The 24,428-nt window shown below is 41.6% G+C and overlaps 1 protein-coding gene across 1 annotated transcript in view; it reads left to right on the plus strand.

Moving 5' to 3' along the window:
• The window catches only part of LOC115778226 (neural-cadherin-like), a 319,537-nt gene that overhangs the window by 118,841 nt on the left and 176,268 nt on the right, over nucleotides 1–24,428 (plus strand). Inside the window, 2 exon segments of the mRNA XM_030726290.1 lie at nucleotides 6,934–7,076; nucleotides 21,957–22,129. Of these exon segments, the coding sequence (XP_030582150.1) occupies nucleotides 6,934–7,076; nucleotides 21,957–22,129 (316 nt within the window).

Below are 24,428 nucleotides of genomic sequence, written 5' to 3' on the forward strand. Positions count from 1 at the left end.
TGGACGCCCACAAGCATCTGCTTGAAAGCATTTAGGGTTATTCTGATTTAAGTGTCAACAAGGATCAGCCTTAAAATCTGTCCTGAAAAAAATTGCTGTGACAGTGTAATATAATCTTTTCTGTGAGTATTTATGAAATTTACATCATTCTTAGCTTTAATGGCTAGAAGTATATGTGGGTCATGCTTTTATGCTGTGCATGAGAAAAGGGTGATGCATTTCTCTGTGATCATCACTCTTATCTAACGAACTGCACTGGATACAAAGTCAAGTGCATATGTAAAATTATCATTCCAAGCTCAGAAATAACTAATAAATAAGCCTAACTGAGACATTAATTTGTCGAGGACCGTTTGCAGAGTGAGTTTAAACTTTGTTAAACTCTTCTCGTTTCACTTCTGACTAAAATATTTCCCCAAACAAAAATTTAAACCCTGAACAAGTTCAGCTTTACAATAGTAAAAAATTAAGATCCACGTGCACCCAGAACAGCATGATACGAGCAGAAGTGATAAATATGACCTGCATTTGGTTTCCTCAGAGTCTGTCTTATCTCTGCGCTGTCTTGAACATGTCATCGCTCTGAAAATGTGTATTTAAAACCTCTCCACAAAGGAAAAGTTCAGCTCGGTGGCTCCATTTATATTAAAGGAGTAGGAGTGCAGTATTCTCAGTGTACACTGTTATATCAAGGCTAACATGTGAAGAAAGATTACAGAATAGAAGCTTTGCACGGGAGCAGAAAGTAATTATGTTCAGTTGTTTACATGGAAACTGTTTTCATTTGGTCTGCTTTATTCTAATTGAGGAGTTTTTATGGAGTTTTGTTGTTTGATTCGTGCTTTTAAACTGATTACATCTGGAATATTCGGCTCTGGGGAAACGTAGCCGCAGATGGTGGAGGTTTTAAAAAGTTGATGTGCCGTGCTGACAAATACAGACTGACATCAGCTATTGTTACCATTTCATCTGTGTTGTAATCATAAGCCTGATTGTAAGCTGACTTCATTTGAATCTATAATGGTTACTCTGTCTGCATCTGTAATGCAGACGTAGAGTTCATGGAAGGAGTCGGGACAAAAGAGGCTCAGTAGCCCCTCTGAAGGAGTCATGCATAAATTTAGCTGCACAGACATCATCTGTAATTTTGCCTTCAAATTGCAGACAGAACTGCACAAGTAGGCCTCAGTTCATCCCGGCTTTCAGGTGAGATAAATATAAGCAATTATCTAATGATCTTTCAAATAGCTTCCTTAGCCCACAAGTGGAAGCCAGTTGATCAATGTGCCCTATGTACTCTCAGAGACTGCATAATAAAGAAACAAAGCACAGCATCTCCCCTTACCTGGCTTGCGTATTGATCTGTATGGAAGTGCGCGGCTTGTAGAGTATGAGCTGAAATTACTCAGAAGCTGCAACAACACTTTACAAACTAGCAAATGAGTGGCACATCAGAGATCTCCCCGAGCTGAACTAGTCCAACAGCTGCTGAGGCAGAAAGACTCCACTGACAGAATATGATCAGCGTTCATCTCCAAATGAAAGCACCCTGTTTTCAGTGCAAAATAAACAGTCCACTGCTAGAGTGACTGACAGATATATTTTTCAATCGGGCTGTCAGTTACTAGGACTGCATTTTGAATGTGCACACTCACGTGGGCAGGCAATGAGTCAGTGATAAATGACAGCAGGAACAGCAGATCTGTGAGTCCTGCCTTTAAGTGCACACACAGATGAGGTAGTGGTCGTTGGATAGCAGTCTGCTGCGATAAGGACTTCTCCTCAGTCGGTCTGTCAGTGACTGCATCTTTCAGCAGAGATGGTGTCCTGTGGGAAAACTAGATAGATTTATTAAAGGACTTCACAGTGTGACGTCATATTTTAATGCTGTAGGTAGTCTCGGTTGGTATTTCAAATCAAGTCAAGTCAGATTTATTACATTTAAAACAACAGCAGCTGACCAAAGTGCTGTACATCTAAAATAATCAAATAACATAAAAGATAAGATAAAATGACAGTTAAGACAGGAAACATAAAATAATAAAACCCTGAGTAAAAACAGTACAATAATGTACCCAGAACTCAGTCCGATTTAAGAGCCAGAGGATAAAAATGGGGTTTTAAAAGTGTTGGAGCGGTCCCGGATGTGAAGCGGCAGGTTGTTCCACAGTTTTGCAGCAACAGCTGCAGAGGCCCGATCACCTCTGTGCTTTAAGCTGGACCTCGGGACACTTCTAGTGGGAATGTGGGAGTGTTAACCCGTGCAACGCCTTAAAACCAAGTAATAAAACCTTGAAGTCAGTCTGGAAACTGACCGGCAGCCAGTGTAGGGTGCTGTGCTGATATGGGGGATATGTGGTCTCACTTACGAGTGCCAGTTAGTGACCGCGCTGCAGCATTTTGGACCAGCCGCAGTCGGTGAAGTCGAGACAGACACCTGAATAAAGACTATTACAGGAGTCAAGTCGAGATGAAAGAAGGCATGGACAGCCCTCTCAAACTCTCTGAAACGGAGGGATGGCTTCACCTTTGCAAGCAGCCGGAGATGAAAGAAACTAGATTTAATGACAGCATTAACATGTTTGTCAAAAGTCAGATTGCTGTCAAAGATTACTCCCAGGTTCCTCGCAAAGGGTTTATTATAAATCTTTAAAGGGCCGAGATCGCAGAGGTCAGGAGCACCAAACACAATGACCTCTGCTTTCTGTTTGTTTCGCTTAAGAAAATTAAAAGCCATCCAGGTCTTAATGTCTTCCAAACAGTCCTTCAGAGGACTCGTCGATTTGTGTTTCAGTGGCAGGTAAATCTGCGACTCATCAACATAGCAATGAAACAAGATGCCATGTTTTTTAAAAACTGCCCAAGGGGAGCATATACATCGAATAAAGAACTGAGCCAAGAATGGACCCATGGGGGGGGTCATACCTTCCTAATGCAGGGATCTGCTGACCTGCCCACTGGCCCTAAGTCAGCCAGGTCGATGAACCAGACAAAAGCTGCAGCAGCTGTTACAGTAATTTAGTTAATGTATTTGATTAACCTCTGTGAACATTTTGCACAACTTGAAAGAACTATAAATATTTTTAAAAAGGATTATGGAGTCAGACAGATATAATAACACAACACTGATCTTTTACTTATGCCCACTAATAGGCTAAAACATTCATTGCTGCATGTAAACACAGGTAAATTTGAGTTGATGTTTTGCTGTTGGTAAATCTACATGTTATTTGCTCTTGATGCTGCAAGTGAGAATGTCAGGGCCTGAGGCCGAAGCTCAGAGGAGGGCCCAGGACACGGATGAGACAGCAGCAACTATTCACAAGAAGTTTGTTGTTAAACTGGAATTTACACGAAGTCCGTTAAACACAGTTAAAGGTGGGGCGCAGGGAGGGGAGACCTGAAAGCTAATGAATGAATTGTATCAGCGGAAGAAAAAGGATGGATGGGTAGCAACAGTGTACAGAATCTTAATGCTACTTAACTTTACTCCTGCACAGCCACCTGTCACTAGCTGAAGTCTACAGGACAGACAGTCTGTGCTGCACTGGAGCTCCAACAGACCCTTTGCTGATTCCTGGAGGTGTACACCAGCTGGATGAAAGTGGGACCGATGACATCTTATGAAGTCAGAGTGGCTTTGTAGTAATCTAGAAGTTCTAGAAAAGGAAAATATGGTTGTGTTTGGTTGTATCTTTATATGACTGGCATATAACCACACTACACTCTAACTTGTTCTGAATTTGTCTGCTTGACTGAATCTGAAATCATCATCTATGAAGGTATCAACTGTTGGATGAAGGGAGATCCAGCTGAAAATGTTACATTTTTCAGGCACAACTTAGAGAACATGGATGAATCTGTTTGCAGATACTGCAAGAGTAGTGTCTGTATTTTCATTATTGAAAATCACACCATCTGGATTTCTAAATACCATGTTGGTATTTTGATTGTGACAAAAGTCTCAAAGATTAATATCTCAGAATACTTAAACAACTAACACAAAACTGCCCGCATGGCTGGATACCACTGAGGGTCAACAACCAAGTATTTTGGCAGCTTTTTAAGAATGGAGTTTATGATTTTCAGAGAGATGAAAGTCGCTTGAGGTTATTTCTTAAAATTTCACTAATCGAACAGCATTTTCTTGGCATCGTAGCAGAGATCTGCCCCATTTCTCACATTCATAGTTACTCCTTTTTGGGCGTTTCCTTTTGTTTCTAGTAATTTAAATTGAACGTGCATGTTTCTGTCCTTTTTTATATATATTATTTTTGTTTTAATCTGAATTCAGCAAGCTGTCAACCCTGCAAACTCACAGTCTCAAAAATTAAGGTCACCTTTGAAAATTTGCTTCAGAGTCATCATCTTCCTTTGACCACTAGTATAGATCATTTTTATAATAATTATGAGGTTTTCTATTCAAGATTTGCAGTTTCTTTTTCATTAAAATGTTCCTGCTCTTAATGCCAAGGCGGTTCTTTATGTAGAACTAATGATCCGGAGATGGTGGCATGTATTATGTAATTATCAGCTATTTACATTAAGGCAGCTGAAATACGTTTGAAGACTGTAGAGGGTCTAGCAAGGTAGAAGGGTCAGCCTTTCAAGAAAAGTTTTGCTTTCAAGCACATCAAGTGGTTCAGAGATGTATGAGCAAGGCCATGGAAGAGTTCAAAGCTGAGGTTCAAAGTGCTACACAAAGATACAAAGATAAAACCGAAGGAGAATTTCACAGCAAAAAGCTGCACTGAGCTCGGCGTGTGGAGCCTGATAGTAAATGCACGTCAAGCCAAATGAATAACTTGAATAACTTGGCCAATAAAAATATATAAATAAGCTTGGCTGCTTCAAATGCCTTGACAGAGGCAGGGATTTCACCTGAATCTACTGCAGCGTTGTCCTGGTTCATCGGCGTCTCCCCAGCAGGATCACTGCTTTGTGGGGATCTGCTTTAAAGCAGGTTTTCTGCTGCAGTGATTCATTGACCATGACCCTGTCACTGAGAGGCACCAGCACAGTGTGATATCATATTTTACTGTAAGGAGGACATCATTCTAAAAAGTTTAGTTCTTGACTCATCAGAAAAAAACGACTCATCGGTCGTTTTTATTGTGTTCAGAGTCGTTTAAATTCATTAAGAAAGTCCACACAGGCTGTCGTGTGGCTTTTACTCAGAGTGGCTTCCCTCTAACTGCTCGACCACAAAGGCCCAAGTGATGGAGTGCTGCTGAGACGGTTATCCTTCCGGCAGGGCCTCTCATCTCTGTAGAGGACTTATGAAGCTCCGTTAGAGTGACTGTTGGGTCCCCGGTCTCTGAACAAGGACCTAATTTTCAAAGTTTGGCCAGATGGCCATCTCTGTAGAGTCCTGGTGGTTTTTCCTTTTCACAATTATTGAGGCCACTGTGTTCCTGAGACTTATAGAGATGATCTCATACCATCGCACTGATCTGTGTCTTGCCACAATTTGCCACGGATAAACAGAGTTCCTTGGACTTCATGGCTTAGGTGTTGGTCTTAGCATGCAGACTGGATTGAGGGAGCTTATGCAGATGTGTTGTTTTAAACCTACAGCATGGGCAGTAGAGATGGACTCAAGAGTTTTAGACATCTCAGAGATTATTAATGCAAATAGGATGTGTCTGGGCCAGATTCTGGAGTGCCACAGCACAGGCACAGTATTTGCATTTTTGCCCTTAATTATATCCATATATTATTTGATAGGTTAATCAGGGCTGTGTCTTTGACCTCATGGTTATATACAGATACACTTGTTTATGAGGGCTGCACCCTTAAATGTTTAAAAAGCTTTAAGCAGAATTGTAAGAGCAAGTCTAAGGTGATATTTTATCCTTTACCTTCACAAGGATCTACTCTTTACCTTTTCCCTAAAGCAACAGACATGCACACCTTTGAAATTTGATTAGCTTTCAGCCACGAGCGTCTTCTGGAATAGTGATGACCACAAACCAACACAAAAAGACTGCCTGAGTACTGTGCTGAGAACTTGTTTTACTGTAGTAATATCACAGCTATCACATGTTCTCATTCGGTCATTTCAGAAGTTGCTGGATGAGAGACGTTCTGTGGTGGAAGGTGTGATGGAGTAAACCTGTCTATATGTGACTCACTGTACTTCTTTGGAGCTGTATGGTTTTTAGGAGAATTGCATTGAAAGGTGAATTTCTGAGTCATTTGTGCTCCCCTGTGGCTGCTCTGTATGCTGGTGCTCAGGACTCTGCCGGCTTACATATCTGCTCAGGGACTGATTAACACCTGGGGCTCCAGGAGGAAGCAATTAACTATCCAGTACGACATGAAATAGACAGCGCTGCGTTCAGAAAATAGATTTCTCTCATCAAACACGTGGCCTTTAACGTACCTCTGTTACATGTTATACATTCACTAAGTTTGAGGGTGGCTCCAAATATGGACCACTGTTATTGCTGTACCATTCACACAGGGCTCACAGGTAGGCCTTTTGTGTGTGTAGCTGTACACGTGTTGTGAAGCTCTCTTTGGTGACGATGTGCAACACAAACAGTGGTCTCGTTGTCGCCCTGCAAACTGTGACGCCAGACTGGAGGAATGAGCCAAAATGTTTCCAATTCTAATTATTATGCTGTAATTTTTCTCCATTTCTTTAAACAACAGTCCATCAAACTAAAGTAAGGATCATCATTTTCATAACTACATTGCAAATACAGAAAAAAATTCTATGATATGTAGAGAGGGTGGTGCATTTGGCTGCTAACAGATTTTTGTGTGACACATATGAGTCAGTGTTTTCTTCATGGGCTTCTTTATTTTTTATCAATGGGACACATTGAACTGCAGGTCCTGTATGAATTCGATGGAATGGATTTGAAAAACGATGGCTGTGTGTCGCTGCGGTGCTGATTGTGCTCTCGTTTCTGTGTCTTTTATCAGATATCGGACGTTCGTCTCAGAGGACGCGGGCCCCAACACGTTGGTTGCTACGGTGCTGGCAAAGGACCCTGACGGTGATGGGATCACGTATAAGATCACCACAGGAAATGAGGAGGGCAACTTTGTCATTGACAGCCAAAAAGGTTTGATAATCGGACTTTATAGCTGAATATTCCTTTAACTACTTCAACTTGATTCAGGCATTAAAGGGGTCCTGTTCTGCTCATTACCAGCTCCATATTTTTATTCTTGAACACTACTAGAGTAGCTTTTCATGATTTATTGTTCAAAATAATCCTCATTTATCTTATACCAAGCCTTGTTACAGCCCCTCAATCCATCTTCAGTCTGAGAAGAGTGGTTTACCCACCTCAGCCCTCCCTTTAAGCTAACGCTCTTCTGATTGGCTGACACTAGAAAAGAGGAGGTTGGAACTGAAGGTGGGTGGGGCTTCCATGCTCTCAGCCAGAGCTGGGTGCATGAGAAGACCATATTAAAGATGTGCGGAAAAAAAATGTTGCAAACAGAGCTGTGAGAGCTGTTAGAAGTGTGTGTTTTTACCTCACAGAGAGTGCCTGTGAAGACTTAGGAACTTATGTAGAAAACACTCCCCCCTTTAAATATTGGTTTCATATGTTTTCTTTCCCTCCTCTGTGGCACTGTATGCGAGACGGTATATAAATATGGTTTTGTCTATTTTTTCCATTTTTTTTAAGCCCATGCTCAAAGACACTACGTACTTCAGATACATTTGCCCGTTACATGGTGGTGCGTGATGAATTATTTTTATCTTGCTGCTTAAAATTTTAGGGGAAGAATCCTAGAACCTCAGGCTGCTCGGGGCCCTGTTATTATTTTGCTCTTCACCCATTTAGCACAAAAACTGATGCATCTGCAAAGTGTTTTCTTTCCACAGTTATTTTCACCTTGCTTTGCGGAGTGTCTTGCCTGCTCTATTTACATACACCACATAAATATAAAGGCTCCGTGTTTTGTCAAGCCTGCCCCAGGGGGTCTGGAAAATATGCTTCATAGTGTGTGTTTTAGTTTCATGTCCTTCACCGTAGCTTCTGTTCTGTGGATGAGGAGGCCTCACCAGCGCACCTCTTACTGCAAGAAGCTTTGCAAAGGATATTTAAATTCTGACAGGGCATGTCATAAAGATATTAGAATTATCAGCCAAAGTGTGGAGCCCATTTTCACAGTCCCTCAGTAACAAAATACCATCTGAGGTTTATAGTCACACATCTCAGCTTCCTCTGAGGCAGGTGCAGTAACGCCAGAAGCAATGTGAAATGGGAAGCTGGGTTAATGACACAGTGTGTGTTTTGTGTGTGTCTGGGAGCTGTAATGGTGGCAATTTCATAGCGGTTCGACCCTTTTTGTAAATTGAAACCCCCTTTGAATCTGCATTTCACATCACAGGGTAATACGATGACTTTTACAAATTCAATTACTCAAAACTTCAAGGCGCAATTTCCTCTGTTCGCCAGCAATGACATTCACTGTCAGCTGATAGCAGCGGTCATTTTATCAAGCAGAGAGAAGATTTGTAGCAATAACTCGATTCCATCGCCAATCAGAAGATGACTCTGCCATTTGGGTTGTTGCCTCTGTTTGGGTTTTGTCATACTGACCACATTTTTCCTCTCATCAGCTGTGAAAAAGTTAACTTTTTAATTCAAGTTTCTTTGAGGCTTCTGACAAACTGAGAGGTTCAGTGTAGAGGAAAAGTTAAATGTCTCTCTGTATGGTGGACGTTTCCTACCTACCGAGTTTGACACCTCATAAAAACAAATTAAGCCAAACTCGTGGAACTTGGTGAAGGCGGGTTCTCTGGAGCTGGAAAAAGGGCGACTGGACCTGTTTTTGTTTCCTGAAGACGTTTCACTTCTCATCCAGATTGTAATGACCCACGCCTCTTTTCACACCGTGGTGCATGTGACAGTGTGTCACAACCAACTCCAGGGGACTACGCCCACTGGAGTTTAAATACCTGGGTCTCTCCACCTTTTGATTTGAGGACTGAAGAGTTTTTAAGAAATATCGATATATTTTCATACGTGATATAAGATGAGACAATATCGTTTATATCGATATAGTCTATGTCGCGTTATAATCATACTTATTGATCCACGAGTTCACACTGCCCCCCTCTCTCTCTCACTGCTTCAGCCGTAAATCACGCAGGAAGGGACAGTATGGCAGTGTTGCCAACTTAGTGACTTTGTCGCTAGATTCACTGGCTTTTCAGACCCCGCTGGCAACTTTTTTTTCCAAAAAGCAACTAGCAACAAATTTAGCAACTTTTTCTAGTGACGTTGGAGAGTTTTGGAAACCTGAAATCCTCCGCTGTCACCGTGTTTTGTGTACAGCCTTCGTACTGCGTCTGTTCGTACGCTTTGGCATCGCCCGGACCCCCAAGAGTCCCTGGCTGCAGGCAGGAGGGCCCCACCAAACCTCAGCTCCATAGCAGAAGTTGGTTTGTACCATCCTGATACACGGCACCGCCTTCAGGATACAATGTTTGAACCATTGGATGCACATGGTCCTCCAGAATGGTTCAGTAGTCCTTTGCAGTGACGCGTCCATCTAGCACAAGTATTGGGCCAAGGGAATGCCATGATATGGCAGCCCAAACCATCACTGATCCACCCCCATGCTTCACTCTGGGCATGCAACAGTCTGGGTGGTACGCTTCTTTGGGGCTTCTCCACACCGTAACTCTCCTGGATTTGGGGAAAACAGTAAAGGTGGACTCATCAGAGAACAACACATGTTTCACATTGTCCACAGCCCAAGATTTGCGCTCCTTGCACCATTGAAACCGACTTTTGGCATTGGCACGAGTGACCAAAGGTTTGGCTATAGCAGCCCGGCCGTGTATATTGACCCTGTGGAGCTCCCGACGGACAGTTTTGGTGGAAACAGGAGAGCTGAGGTGCACATTTAATTCTGCCGTGATTTGGGCAGCCGTGGTTTTATGTTTTTTGGATACATCTGGGACATGTAGCTTTGACTCTGAAGGGCCTTTTTGTTATACCTTTGGGAAGAAAAAATATCGAGGTATATATCGTATATCGCCATTCTGCTAAAAAATATTGAGATATTACTTTTTGGCCCATATCGCCCAGCCCTAACCTGGATGACTGAGAACCTACACAGACATGAAGAAGGATGATTCACTTTCATGCAGATCTGGATCACTTAAATTAGCTGAGTTTAATTTCCAAGTACCCTTCTAGTTAAGTCGTTTTCCTGCCAGTGCCTCATATACACATTGCTAATACACACTGATGAATTTAGCCATTATCAGTTTATCCAGTAAACTGGTATAAGTGGTTCCTGGACCTTTAACTAAGCAGCTGAATGGAGACCGGTCATTTTCAGTCTTCTTCCATTTCTTACTGGGACAAAAGCACAGAGTGTGCATTTTTAGTGAATATATGACACAGTTTATGGGATATTGGGCCTTTGCTCAGGCTAAAGGTGGCTAGAGTTGAGAAATGTGACATGACCCCACAGAGGAGATTTCAGTCAAACACACACCTACAAGTCCTAAAAACAGAGGAACCGTATAGAAATCCTTTGTATTTGCTTTTTAAAAGTGTGTGAACCTCTAAAAGATTCTGCTGGTTTTTGTAAGTTACATGAATTTTCCTCCAGTACAAAGCTGCAGTGCAGTACTCGTTTTAGTTCTCATTTCTTAAAGCGCGTTTCATAGCAAATTATAATATCAGCAGGACAAGTGAAAAGTGAAAAATCTACATGCATTTTCACAGTATCAGTTTGGCGTTTGGTACGTCCATGTTTTTGCTTTCACTGTTTGAAAGTATCGACTCAGTATAGCTTATATGTCATTGAATAAGCTCGTGTTATCCTAGCAGTATCCTTTTTGCAGTGTTCCAGAACGCTCCTTTGATGTCAGGAGTGCTCGGCTTTCTCACCTTTCAACCATCGCTGAAGATGTTAAGTGGGGTTGAGTTCAGGTGAACGTGGATAAAAAGTCTCTGATGGTCAGCACTCCTCGGGTTTCTTTGGTCTTCAAGTTGTGAAGCAAAGCAATGTTCGGCATTTGTGCTCATTATCCTGCTGCGGTATGAATCCTTCTCCACAAAGATGGAGTATGACTTGAGTGCAGCTTCTCCTTCACCAGCGTGGAACTGACACCCAAAGCCAAACACCCTCAGAGTCTCACATTCCCACCACAACATTTCACTGTAGACTTTATTTACTGTAGTGTTGTTTTCTCTCTCTCTCTCTTTTTATATCCTACCTACACGCTTGGATACATAAGATTTTTTTTTTTGGTCACCTGCTGTGAAATGCTGGAACATTTTAACCCACCTCGAGCATTTGGCCAAGTGGTTTGGAGCTGCTGCTCATCCTCTAAGACAGCTTTGAGGGTACTTTTACTAATAGTTTTCTTTGCTTTCCTCAAGTACAGCCGTATTTTAATTTGATTGATTTGAACAAGTTTCTGATGAGTGCATCATGTCCACTTGAAACTCATCTAAAACTCTGCTTTAGTTCGATTTTCTTACATTTGGTTGATGATTGTGATACAGTTCTGAACTTCTTCAAGTTACCTTCTGTAACTTGTCTCATTTTAAACCTGCAGACTTTCTGATTGCTTGCTGGCTCACATTAAAATAAATAAAACTCAGTTTATATGCTCAGACTTGAGACATGTATAAACTGCAGGAGACAATAATAATGTAGGTTTTTGGTGTCTTGCATTTCTTTTTTTAATTTGGGTCAACACCATCTAATGGCTGGAGTAAATGAGACATTGGGAAATGAAGGATTTGGGGGGGTGGGGGTGGATGGAGCAGGAAGACACAATCTTTGACTTCATGTGTTGAAGTCCCGGCTGTTATAGACACTGATAATCTTTATTGGATGTTTAAATTCTTTATTCCAAGTTTAGTTCTGACCTTCAGAACGCCATATTTATTCTTCATTCTAAATAATTAGTGGGACAGCATCATTCTATGGATTTTTATTTTTGACGTGGAGAATCAGTAATTGTTTCTTACAAGGAAATGAACAGTCTCTAATTTTTATGGTAGTTTAATTTTAATATCAACCAAAAAATCCAGAAAAAAAAACATGTTTATTTGCATGTCATTGAGTGAAATAAGTATTTGATCCCCTAAAACCCAGCCAGAATTGTGTCTCTCACAGATTGGCTGTTTGCCCATGTGTGGTGCACAGATTACAGATACTCCTGATCTCAACTCATTATGTGCATGAAGCACACCTGTCCATCTCGTTCTCTCCACCACCCTGGGTGGGACCAAAGAGCTGTTAAAGGATGTCAGGGACAAGGCTGTAGACCTGCATAAGGCTGGAATGGGTGAGAAGGTGACAGCTGCACATGTATAGGTCCGTCTTAAGTTTGCCAGTGAACATGTAAATGATTCAGAGAAGGCCTGGGAGGAAGTGCTGTGGTCAGATGAAACCAAAATCGAGCTCTTTGGCATCAACTCAACCTGCCATGTTTAGAGGAAGAGAAATTCTGAGAATGACCCAAAGAATGCTAACATACCATCAAGCACAGAGGTGGAAACATTATGCTTTGGGGCTGTTTTTCTGCTAAGGGTGCAGGTCAGTCTACCGTAAAACCTTTGACGAGAACCTCCTTTCCTCAGCCAGAACACTGAATATGGGTCGTGGATGGGTCTTCCAGTCTGACACTGACCCAAAACATACCACCGAGGCAACAAAGGAGTGGCTAAAGAAGAGGTAGCAGCCAAGAAACCTGAAGGATTTAAGGAGTTTCTGTAAAGAGGAGTGGGCCAAAATGAGTGCAAACCTGGTGACCAATTACAAGAAGCATCTCACTGCTGTGCTCGCCAACGAGGGTTTCTCCATCAAGTACTTATTCATGTTTTACTTGGGGATCAAATACCTATTTCACTCAGTGACATGCAAATTAACCATTTAACATTCCTGGGGTTCATTTTCACATGTATTTGGGCCCGTATAAGGACCCTAGGATTGTTAATAATATTTATGGAATGTGTTTTTTTTTTTTTCTGTATTATTGGTTGGTCTCCATTAAAGTGAAACTACCACAAAAATTTAGGACTGTTCATGTGTTTGTAAGTGGGCAATGGGCAACGGAAAGTAGGATGTGGGTAGTTGTCCAACATTTAAATTGTGGAAAGCAGTCAGTATATGTGGAATCTCTATAAAAAAAATATTTCTCCATATGAATATGATGAAGCTGTTGGCAGGAGGCAAGATTTTTGGTACTGTAGGATTTCAGGTTTCTGTTTGTAGTCAGAGCTGCGCTGACATTTAAGTTGCCGTGTAGTCGATGTGGAAGCAAAAGAAGCAGAATGCAATGTTGATGCAGTTTGCTGTCATCTGAAAACTGTTTATCTGCATTCATAAGCAGTGACCGGCAGACAGAGCAGGAAAGCTTTGACCAGATATCTGCTCAAATTTTTTTTAAAACAGGGGAACTTACGTCCCCGGAGTCTCATCTGACAACAGCCAGTTGGTTCTAAGATTGGCACAGGTCAAACATGCTTTTTCATCAGCAGGAATCCGACATGCTTTCAGCACACTGCAGTGTCCGTCCTCTGTGTCGCTATCATATTGCATTCCCTTAATAAGCCTATCTTAAGCTGTGATGGATTTACAGCGGTAGTACAGATCCACGCTACGACATTACACAGTTTGTCTGCACCAAAGTGTGTGAGCCAAAGTGTGACACCATAATGCTTGTAATATGATCCAATATCTAGTTTCAAAGAGCCCAATATTTGGTCATTAAAAGTATTTTATGATTCTTATAATGGAAGGCGAGCACATTGGATTCCACCCACCCTCTCCAGCCCATCTCATTCTCCCTCGGCTACTGATGAAAATCGTTTATTGCCTCTTCTCCCCTCTTGTTGCTGGCTCCCCCTCTCCCTACCTATCCTAAATGTCCGACAATCATTCAAGTGATTATTTTCCTCCCTTCCGGCAGGAGCAGCCTTGGCGGCCTCCCTCTCCATGTTAATTTGCCTGTAACTCACCCCAGAATACAGTGTGTTTCCCCGAGATTTAAGACACCCATTAGGATCCGAGCAGGCTGGTCAATATGATGATCACGCTCTTCCTATTAAAACCCATAAATACTAAAACGCGCGCTCTGTTGGATGGGAGGAAGTATTTATTGACAACTGAGGGGAAATGCTGCAGCCAATAAACAAGCTTCTATCATTTCCCTTTTTTTCTCCACAAGTTTTATGGCATTTTGGAAAATAGTATTTCCTTGAGAAGGAAACTCAGTAGCTGAGTTTGTTTTCACTGGAGGCTCTCGGGTAAGTGTGTGTCTTACTTTATTTCTATTATTTAGTCTTTCCTCTTGAACTGCTTGCCTTCTGTCTATTGTGTTGGGTCTGATTCGCTGACCTGTGTGTGATCCCAGCTTTATGTAACAAACCCCCCCACCCTCCCACCCCCATCCCCACCCCCCCCCACCCCCCGGTCCCCCCTGGCAAATATATTGCTATTCTCTCCTCCTTCACTATTCCACATCTGACTCTTCTATAAAGTATCTTCTTTTTTCATCTCTCTTGGCTCCAGTTTGCATCCATTAATTCATTCATTCATTTATTTATTTTGCATGATGCTGAATGGAGGGAGCACTTCCTCTCCCCCTCTGTCCCCCACCCTCCCGTGTCCTCTGTCCGCTGTGTCTCACCCATCCCTGGTTGCCTTCATGTGAAGTGACAGATGCTCACTGACCCACAAGGAAACATCTTCTCCATCTCCAACAGACTATGATATGTGCTGGCCCTGTTAGCGCAACACACACACACACACACACAGAGTATCAAACTCACTGTACTTTTTGGAGTAATAAACATGTACATAAAATTTCATTATGTGTTGTCAGACATCAGGTCTAAATGTGAGAAACACACTCGCATAAGAAAAGATATGCTGCAGTGTGCTGTAAGCAAACAGACACACAACCCTGAACACGGTAAATGGACAGGTTCTTATAGAGCACTTTTCTGCACTACTTGAGCATTCAAAGTACTTTATGCAACATGTCTTCATTCACTCATTCATACAAGCTTTTTTCCTACTTCTAAGTGCTTTCTATCCAACATTCACAATCTAGTGAACGCATCAGGAGTAACTTGGGGTTCAGTATCTTGCCCAAGGATACTTTGGCATGTAGACCGGAGCAGCGGGGAAGCGAACCGCCAACCTTCCGATTAGTAGATGACCTGCTCTACCTAAAGAGCCACCCCTACATGGATTCAGAAAATTATGCACCAGTGCCAACATGCACAAATGTACAGAGCACATACAGTAGATCTAGATACAGGCCAATGAACACACCCACTCACACACACACACACGTGCACGCTGCCATTACCCGTAATACAGGGACACATATCTGAGAGATTAGAACAGACGCTCACTGTATGCTTTGTTCTTGGAATGTCCTAAAACCTTTTCCATGTCCCATTTTCAACCACTTACCCAGCATGTTTTTCTCTCATCTAAGGCTTTTAGGCCCTATTAGATGTTTATGCCAACCCGAAGCAGAGTAAAGAAGGGATCAGACTAAGGGGCGCCTCCGGTGATCCCTATATGAGCAAGCTATAGCCTCACTCTGTGTCTGCCCGCTGCCTTTACTGAACTGGTCACATTTATCTGGCCCTCTGTCTCAATTCATTAAGCATGAGTGCACTCCACAGCACTGTTGGAGCAGTGTGGGTGGAAAGAGAGAAGAGCGCACTAGTGCTTACGCTCTTAATGCATCCTTGGTATTGGTATACATGTTTTTGAAATTTTTACTTCACAGTCTGTAGGCTAAGAGTCCCATTTTGTGATATTAGAAATCTGAATGCAGCTGCTGCCGTTTCTGCTCTGCCTGCTTTGTGTTGCTGCCGTTCTTCGTGTGTGTGCTGTTACCCCTGCAGCACTCCTGTCAAAGCAAAGGTTTGCTTTTCTTAAAATCATTTCGAGACATCAACACGTAAAAAAGGCTCAGCTTGTTTCACCACTGAAACGCGACTGATTTACATGCATGTTTACAGGTTTCTCTGAATGTATCCGAACCTTGGCAAAGTCAGCCAAAACAGTTTTTAACCTCACTAATAGCACAGCTCTCTGAGTGCCTTGTTAGTTACATGGGCAATTCATGGGACTTCAGGGTCTCCAGAGGATGAGTTGTAATGACTTTGGTGATTGCCAGAGCTCTGCTTAACTCGTAAAATCATGTCAGCCTGTGCCAAATAAATTGGCACCCTTAATTGTCATATTAACAGAATTAGCATTTAAATAGATATATACTTTATTTATCCTTTGTGTCCAGTTTTCATCGACCCCAGTTGGTTGCTGTTTTTGTAGGAAACAATTGTTCTAATTTTAGTCTCATTGTACCTTTTTTTTCTTTATTTTCTTTGTATTTCAATCTCTCGTAAGCCAATTCTACAATGCAACCCCTATCAGCCCCAGCCACGCACCATACAATAGCCTATTTGGGTTGGAATAATGAGAAATTCAGAGCAAACCATCGAGGTTGCTGTCTTTTTAGACTATGAGCAAATTGCTTCTTCTTTTTTTTTTTTCCCCTTCTTCTTCTTCCACACAGTAAAGGTGTTCCTATGACACGGTGGGAGTTTTAGCCTGAATACATTCAACTTCTGAAATGGGCAAACTTCAACTGACAGTCAGAAATGCTAGCGTGGAATAACTGCCTGTAATTAAAAGCCTACTTGAAAGGAGCTGTGGAGTGAATTGCTGATGCAGACACAGTTTGAGCTGAAGAGTGCGGCAGAAGTTGGGCTTTAAATGCAAAGAAATGGCCTTCCATGTAATGATTATGAGTAGCTCCTATCTCATGCAGTATATGCTATACCTCATTGTTGGGTTTTCCATGTAATTATGAATATTTGACCTTATACTGTATGGGACGATGGCAAACTTTTTCATACCCCAACAATGATTCATTTTTTAAATAAGGTTCTGCATCATGAAAGCCACAGATATGATCTTGAAGTAAAATTTGAGGACATTTACTGTAATTACTAGAAATATTGGAATAAAGAAATTCCACCATCCAACCAAAAGCCTTTCCGCTCAGTTTGTTGCTATGCAGGCCGACGACGGTATAATTGCTGCCTGTAAAGAAGTCCTCACCTCTTCATGAATTCATTTAAATTAAATAATAGCTAAGGGATGAGCTGGAGAGGTGAAGACTCCACATTCAAGTACCCGTTAATTACCAACTAAAAGTGCAAATGTGTGTACAGTGGAGTGTTTAGTACTGCTGTGCATTTATCGTTAGCATCAGCTGTTGGATCAAGCTTACGCTCTCTAGTTGTCTGATGCTAGTTTCCTTAATCTTTAACAAATTAGTATAAATGTGCACATTTCTTGTGCAGACACACTGAATGTACTGTAATAAAGTTAAAACTGTTTTTTTCTAACATCAAGTATAGTACAGATCATTCCTGTCCTCGTCTGTGGGTTTTGTGGGTTTTGTTGTGTGTTCAGTTTGTTTTGTGTGAAACTTGGATTCTAGTTTCTGACTGTTGTTGGGCTGCGTTTTAATTACTGTCAGTTTAATACAGGATGTTTTTAGTTCTTGTGCTTTTGTTTTATTAGTTATTCTTATTCAGTTGTTTTATTGGTTTCCTTGTTGTTAGTTTTGGGTTTGATTTGTATTTAAAGCTTTCAGTTCTGCTTATTTTTTAGTCCTAGTCTATTTTTACTGGAGTTTGCTTCATTCCTTCAGCGTGTCCTCCTGTTTCTACTCTTTTACTCTCGATCAAGTTCACTCTGTTTCCATTTCTGTTACTGTTATTCACTTCCTGTTTTACTTTGGTAGTTAGTTTTCCCCTGTGTCTTGCATTTAGTTTTACTTCCTCCCCTGTCATTGTATTGATTATATACACCTGTGTCTCACTTCCTCCCAGGTGTGTCTAATCCTTATCACCCATCACTTTGAGAGTGTATAAATAGTCCCGTCTGTGCTTTCTGTGGATTTTATCACCTGCCTGTTTTTTGGCTCGACTTTGCGCTTTTTCTGTGGACTTTGTGCTTTCTGTGGACTTCACATCAGCCTAATAAAAGGTTTGCTTTTTCTTTATTACGTCTGTCTAAAAGTCTGCGTTCGGGTCCGCTGACATTTCCACGTAATCCCGGCATTATTTGTTTGATTGTGGCACCTCTCTTCCTTGTTGTCCCCCTCTTCTGCTCATATATTTATTTAGCTTTTAATCTGTGGCCTGCCACAGGTAAAAAAATAAAATAAAATCTACAAATACCGAATACAACATTCATTTGGTATTTGTATCATAACTGGCAAAAACATGATGAACTTTAGTCAGCAGGAAATAGCAGTCTGTAGCAGCGAGATGTTTAGGCTACATTAAGAGTGTATTTGGGTGATAAATGTATCAGAGCAGCTGATCCAGGTACCTCTGTGGGACTTTTTTCCCTTTGATTTGATGCAGTGACCTTTATCTAATAAACTGTTACCAGATTTGGGCTGTTAGGGAAACGATGTCGTATATAACAGCTAAGCAGGAGGATGCTGGGTAACACATGTGTACCAGTTACAACTCCAGCTCCGTTTTTTTTTTTTTTTTTTTTTTTTTTTTTTTTTTTCTCTTCCTGTGCTTTTGAGAAATCATCTTACAGAATTGCATTCTCTCTACAGTTTCTACACTAATAGGGTCAGACCTACTTTTTATATAGATAGATAGATAGAGATAGATAGATGGATAGATATAGATAGCTGTGTAAGGTGTTTATATTACACACAATTTTTCTTACACACACACACACGTAGCCTTGAACACGAGCATCTGTGCCAGGGAAGCAGCCATCGTGACAAACACCTTGAGGCAGATACCCCCTCCATGGCAATCATCCATCTCTTGTGCAACAACACACACGCGCGTGCGCACACAAACCCAAAGACAAACAGACGTGATGTACTGTACATGTGCAGATCAAGAATCAGCTTGTCTGGCAGAATGGAAAATTTCCTCCTCTTGTTCATGATTTGTTTTTGTTGTCGTTCATTTCCAGAAACCACTGGGTGCAGTTCTTCATTCCACCTGTCACACGGACTCTCTGCATACTATGAACCCACAAAAAAAGTCAAATAAAATTTAAATCCGAATTCTCTCGACACTGATCTGTTTAGTCTGTCCCGTTGGTCTGGTACGAGGATGAATAGTACACATTCATGTATACGTATCTATAAGGTACATATGATTGCCATTCCAGTGTCTCTTGGGAAACTGCAATCGAATGAACACATGCCAGCGATAGCACCTGCCCCTGCCTCTGAAGATAAGGAGGATGTAATAAGTGTGTCCACATTTCGAGCCCACACACAAAGTAAACAGAGCACCAAAGGGTGAGATGAATACAGAGTGGAGGAGAGTCATTCAGAGCAGAGAGTGGGATGCAGATGAGACGCCTACGCCAGACTGAAAGAGAGGGTCAGTGAGAGAAGGAGACAGAGAGGATGAAATGGAATGTCAGAACGAAGGCACTGGATGGGAATACCAATCAATCTGACGATTCATATGTTGTTTAACCATAATTACTGAAATACGCCTCAGCTAGGAAGTGAAATTAGTCCACCAGTGACTTCTTTCCCCCATGATTTGGCTTTATTCATATTTGCAAAGGAATATAAAGCGACTTTTTTCAACAGTGCAAAGACTTTGAAGGTTGTTCTTTTTGTTTTACTTCAGTACCTAGTATGTTATCTTTTTGATTACTGATTCATGACTGATACAGATTTAATGCTTTAATACTCTTCAATCTGCCAGACATCTAATTTACCCAAGTCTGTTTAAAGGGAATCGTCTGTGCCTGGTTAAGAAACTGCTGTGTGGCTGCAGCGTCATTTGGACAGGACAGGGTTGTTTCTGCTGCTGATCTTATTGCATATGCATTTGTGGGAGTTTCCCCTCTCAGAGCATAACATTTGGAAAGGAGGTACTGTTTGCAGCCAGTTTACTGCATCATTCTTGTGCCTTTATTTAACAGAGGAAAAAACTGTGATAGCGGCTCCTAGGAGGGTTCAATTATTTGGGTGGGATGCTGTTTGCAGGTGCCTTTTCTTATATTTAGCACATAGCAGATGCAGTATGGACCACTTGGGGCTCAGTTTGGTTCATGTGATGGCAGGGCCTGGTTCCCATGTGCTGGCTGTGTTGGGTCATGTCTGGAAATGTTCTGGGGGTGCAGTGAATGTGTGGGAAGGGATTTACATTGCACGCTTACATAAGCACACAATATTCATCTCGGGTATGAAAACTTAAAGTGGCAAGATACCCTCGTAAAGCCAAGTGATAACTTGGGTCGGCATGTTTCGTTTCTTGATCTGGTCTGTGCTACAGTACTGCTCAGGCTGTTAAATGGCTGGGAAATAAAAATGATACAACTCTTTCATAAAGGTCAGTGAATGCTAAAAGTGGGAGAATTTTGCTAGAAGGTTGCTAGGCAGCATGATACCATAATAATATAATCATGTATAATTCAATTATTGTGGATATTACTGAGAAATTGTTGTGAAATTAAAAGATGGGATGCTTTCATAAGGTGTAGGTGCATAAAGGCTAAAAATAAGTCATTTTAGCCCATTGCAAGGTAGTTGCCAGGCAACCTGATGTCATTATAATATATCAGTTTGTGGATATTAATTAGAAGTTATTACCATGGAACAAAAATGAAACAATGCTTTTATGAGGTGTTACAGGTTCACAAATGCTAAAAACAAGTCATTGTAGGCTGTTGCTAGGCAAAATGATTACATCATAAAATGTGATGCAGCTAAGAACCTTCAGGGGTCAAAGATGCACCGATGTGCTAAGTTTGGTTGGTCAACTCCAGATTGTGTTGGAGGAGTTGGTGGACAAAGCAGCAAGGTGTATGTATGTGTCCTAGGACCTTATAGTAAGACTAGTTTTTGAGATTTATTAAAGTATCATTATAAATATTAAAGTACTTAAACTGCTTTACTGTAGGACTGAAAATGAGGAGCATAAAAACTTGGGTTTTTGTTTGGTTTTGATATTTGATACGTTTCCTCTGTCAGCGCAGCCTTGATTGTCTCTGCTGGCCTGTGTGAGAGATAAATATCATTAGAAAAAGCTGTTTTATAGATGTTAACCCAAAATTGGAGGCAGGCCAATTAAACTGGTATGGTATGATCCATTAATATCTAAAATAAGTGAAGGCTAACTTACAGTTGTTGCTAAGAGGGGAGAACTGATTTACACTGATTGATTTCTGGGTTTTCAAACCTTCAGTACAGCCTGAAACAAATGCCATCACTGACAGCTCTCACTCACTGCCAGGAAATCTTAATGGCCCCGCTCAGTCCACTTGCCATAATGATTTGGCCCTAAGCCACTTGTTTCAACATCGATGGCTCACTTAACATCTAATATTTCAGAAATCTTGATGTGTGCCTTTGTTACAATATAATTATTTGCACTGAGAGTGCTCATGGTGTTTAAAATTAAGCCCCACCCATACTGGAGGAAAACTAATCCCTCTGCATTGTTTTCCGATTACAGGAAGCAGAACAAGTTCTTATAGCTTTTATAAGCTTGTTTATCCTAAAGGGTAAATCCTGGTTTTAGTAGTTGATGACCGAAAGAGAAGGAATTGAATAAGAAAAGGTGGGAAGTTTAAAAAAAACGTATTGAACTAATAACTGCCGTCCATTAAATCCTCTCATTGTGTGAAACATGCCGTGTTCTGTAATAGTTTCATTACCTTCCCTGACACGTGGCATCCCAGTTTTCTTAGTATAATTAATCAGTTATGCAGATGCATTTTATGACCTTTAGTTTCCAGGAGAAAAAGAACGAACATGTTACCAGTTTGGGCGCCATAATGACAACATGTTATTTTGAACTTTGAAACTGAGCCGTAACAACTTACAACAGCTGACTGTGTGTGTGTGTGTGTGTGTGTGTGTGTGTTAGTGTGTTAACCACTGTCATCGTTATGTTTGGTTACAGGCTTGATCCGGTTGCGCTCCAGCCCACCACCTCGCCTCCAGGGTGTTGAATATGTCCTCAATGTTACAGCCACAGATGACAATGCCTCAGGCGGACCTCAGGCTTTGTCATCCACGGCTCAGGTCATAGTTGGAGTGGACGATGTGAATAACAACAAGCCTGTCTTTGAGCAGGTAAGATGAGCCCTCACACACACACTCGCCTCATTAAATGTTGTTTAGTTTTTGTCTTTCTGCTGGTTTGATAGCTGCTCCTGGTGGAGGCAGCTCTTTCAGGCCATCCCACTACCCCAAAGACAATGGTAGGAGAAGCGCTGGTCACCATGCAGATTTTTCTTTTTCCATCTCCTAATATAGCCGTCCCGCTCTATTCTTGTTGCGTTTGCCTATCCCCTGTAGCTCTCCTCCACTCCTGTTTCCCTGTCTTTGTCTTTCCATCTCCTCTATTCATTAGCCTCCATCTCTCCTCTCTGGAGGAGCGATTAGTGAGCTTGACCCTCATATCTGCTCTCTCATCTCTCTCCTACATCATCATGGTCTTTTAATTAAAGCTTCAAGGGATGTGGGAGAAATGTCGACCGAGCCACTCTAGAAGAGCTACATATCCACTCGCTTTTTACTTCACTAGCCATGTTTCAGTTTTAAATGGGGTGACTTTTCAAGCCGCTTGAGGTATGAAGAGCCAAGATTAGGAGCGGGGCGATGCTGAATAAACCTGGATCACTCTCTTATGGGGGGGGGGGCAAGTGTTCAGAGGGGCAGGCGACACGATGAGAGCCAAGAGAGAAAAGAAGAGAGGGATTCCTGCTCTGCATTTTTTTTTTCCGTGCACTGTATGCTCAGTTGTCTCTCTCAGGAATCTTCTGCTGGCATCCTACCATACTCTAAGTCTATGATTCATTCTTTTTTCCCTGCTGGCAGAAAGCTGTGTGCAACAGACAGACAATCCCCAGACGCCCCCCCCAAACGCCTCTTCTAAGTCACAAAGAATTACAGTGATGAAAGCACACATACCTGAAGTTAAAAGAAAATAAAATGGAGCAAATAAAAATTAATGATCACAGAAAAGCTTTTTTGTGTCTAAAAGTAGAGAGAGAGGAAAAAAAAAAGGAAGCTGCTGAATGTTGGCTTTTCAGTTAGTGAAGACATCCGAGGTCAGCTGGTGGTTCCTGTGTCACTGGGAACCAGCAGCGGGACACTGGAACAGAAAGGCCCTGTTATCTTGTTTTGATGCCCAGCCTGAGAACATATTGTAGCCTCTGTGGAACTCAGGGCTGCATCAGTGGACCAAGACAGAGGCAGCAAGATGCACACAGACACGTAAGATCTCACAGAGAGCAGGATCCAGCGTTTCCCACAAGCATAAAGTTACATAAACTGATTAGATTTATTTATAAACCTTTAGTGCTCCTCTGATCTGCTCTCATATACACTGTTTTATAGAATCAAAAAAAATACTGAGTAAAACTGAATAAAACACAGAGCGGTGCATTTCTCAAAGGGCACGGTTTCAAAACAAGAACAAAAGGAACCCTGGAGCAGCATGATCAAAAATAATCAGCCAACTCCGAGTGTCCCGGTTCAGCAGCGTATTCACCTATAAGCATGTACCAAATCCCATCCCACTGTCATCTGTCCACCCACCCGCTCTACCCTTCTGCTGGGTCACGCAGCAGCACACTAAGTCTTCCACTTTCTCCTGCTACATCCCAAGTTGCTCTCGTCCCACTTTCCACACCTCCACTGGCTCCTTCTAATGTAAAGGAGCAGCAGCTCAAAGGAAGAAGTGATCCAGTCTGCCACACTGCTGTGCAACAGGTGTTCACATCAGTACTGCAGTTTTTTCTTTGTTGCTATATTCAGCCAATCCTACATGGCCAGTGCCTTGCCTGCTTGTTAACTTGAGTGATCTTGAGGTGACAAATTTCAAGTCAGGAGAAAAAGTGAAAGGTACTGGATTAGTACTCGTTTAGTAGCTTAGGTATGGAACAGAAAGGGATAAAACGCTCACACCTTTCGTTCTCAGGTACTCCAAATTCCTTCACTCCTTACCTGCTACAAGTACTTCTGAGCCTCACAGCAAGCTTGTTTTGGCTGCTTTTATCTTCAGTCCTTTTTTTGTGTGTGAGCTGAGCACACAAGGATAAAAGTTTGATCCTTATTGTGATTCCATAAGGATGATAAGCACAGTTACTTATATAATTGACAAAAGCAAACAGTCGACTTTGTTTCACTGAGAATGTTCACAATATATATGTTACACACATACTCAGCTGTAACCTCCTGATTATAACAGTACTTATGTTCCTAAACAGCAAAAATAGACATACATTTATGAACTCATGATCATATTGTATAACAGCGATGTTAAAGGTTACAAAAAGTTTAAACACTAGAAAACACACATATATACTTCCCTAATACTAAAGCAAAAGGCAAAGCAGTGACTAGTCCCTAAACTGAGCTATTCCCT

Source organism: Archocentrus centrarchus, chromosome 3, assembly GCF_007364275.1.
Source record: "Archocentrus centrarchus isolate MPI-CPG fArcCen1 chromosome 3, fArcCen1, whole genome shotgun sequence".
Lineage (NCBI taxonomy): Eukaryota > Metazoa > Chordata > Actinopteri > Cichliformes > Cichlidae > Archocentrus > Archocentrus centrarchus.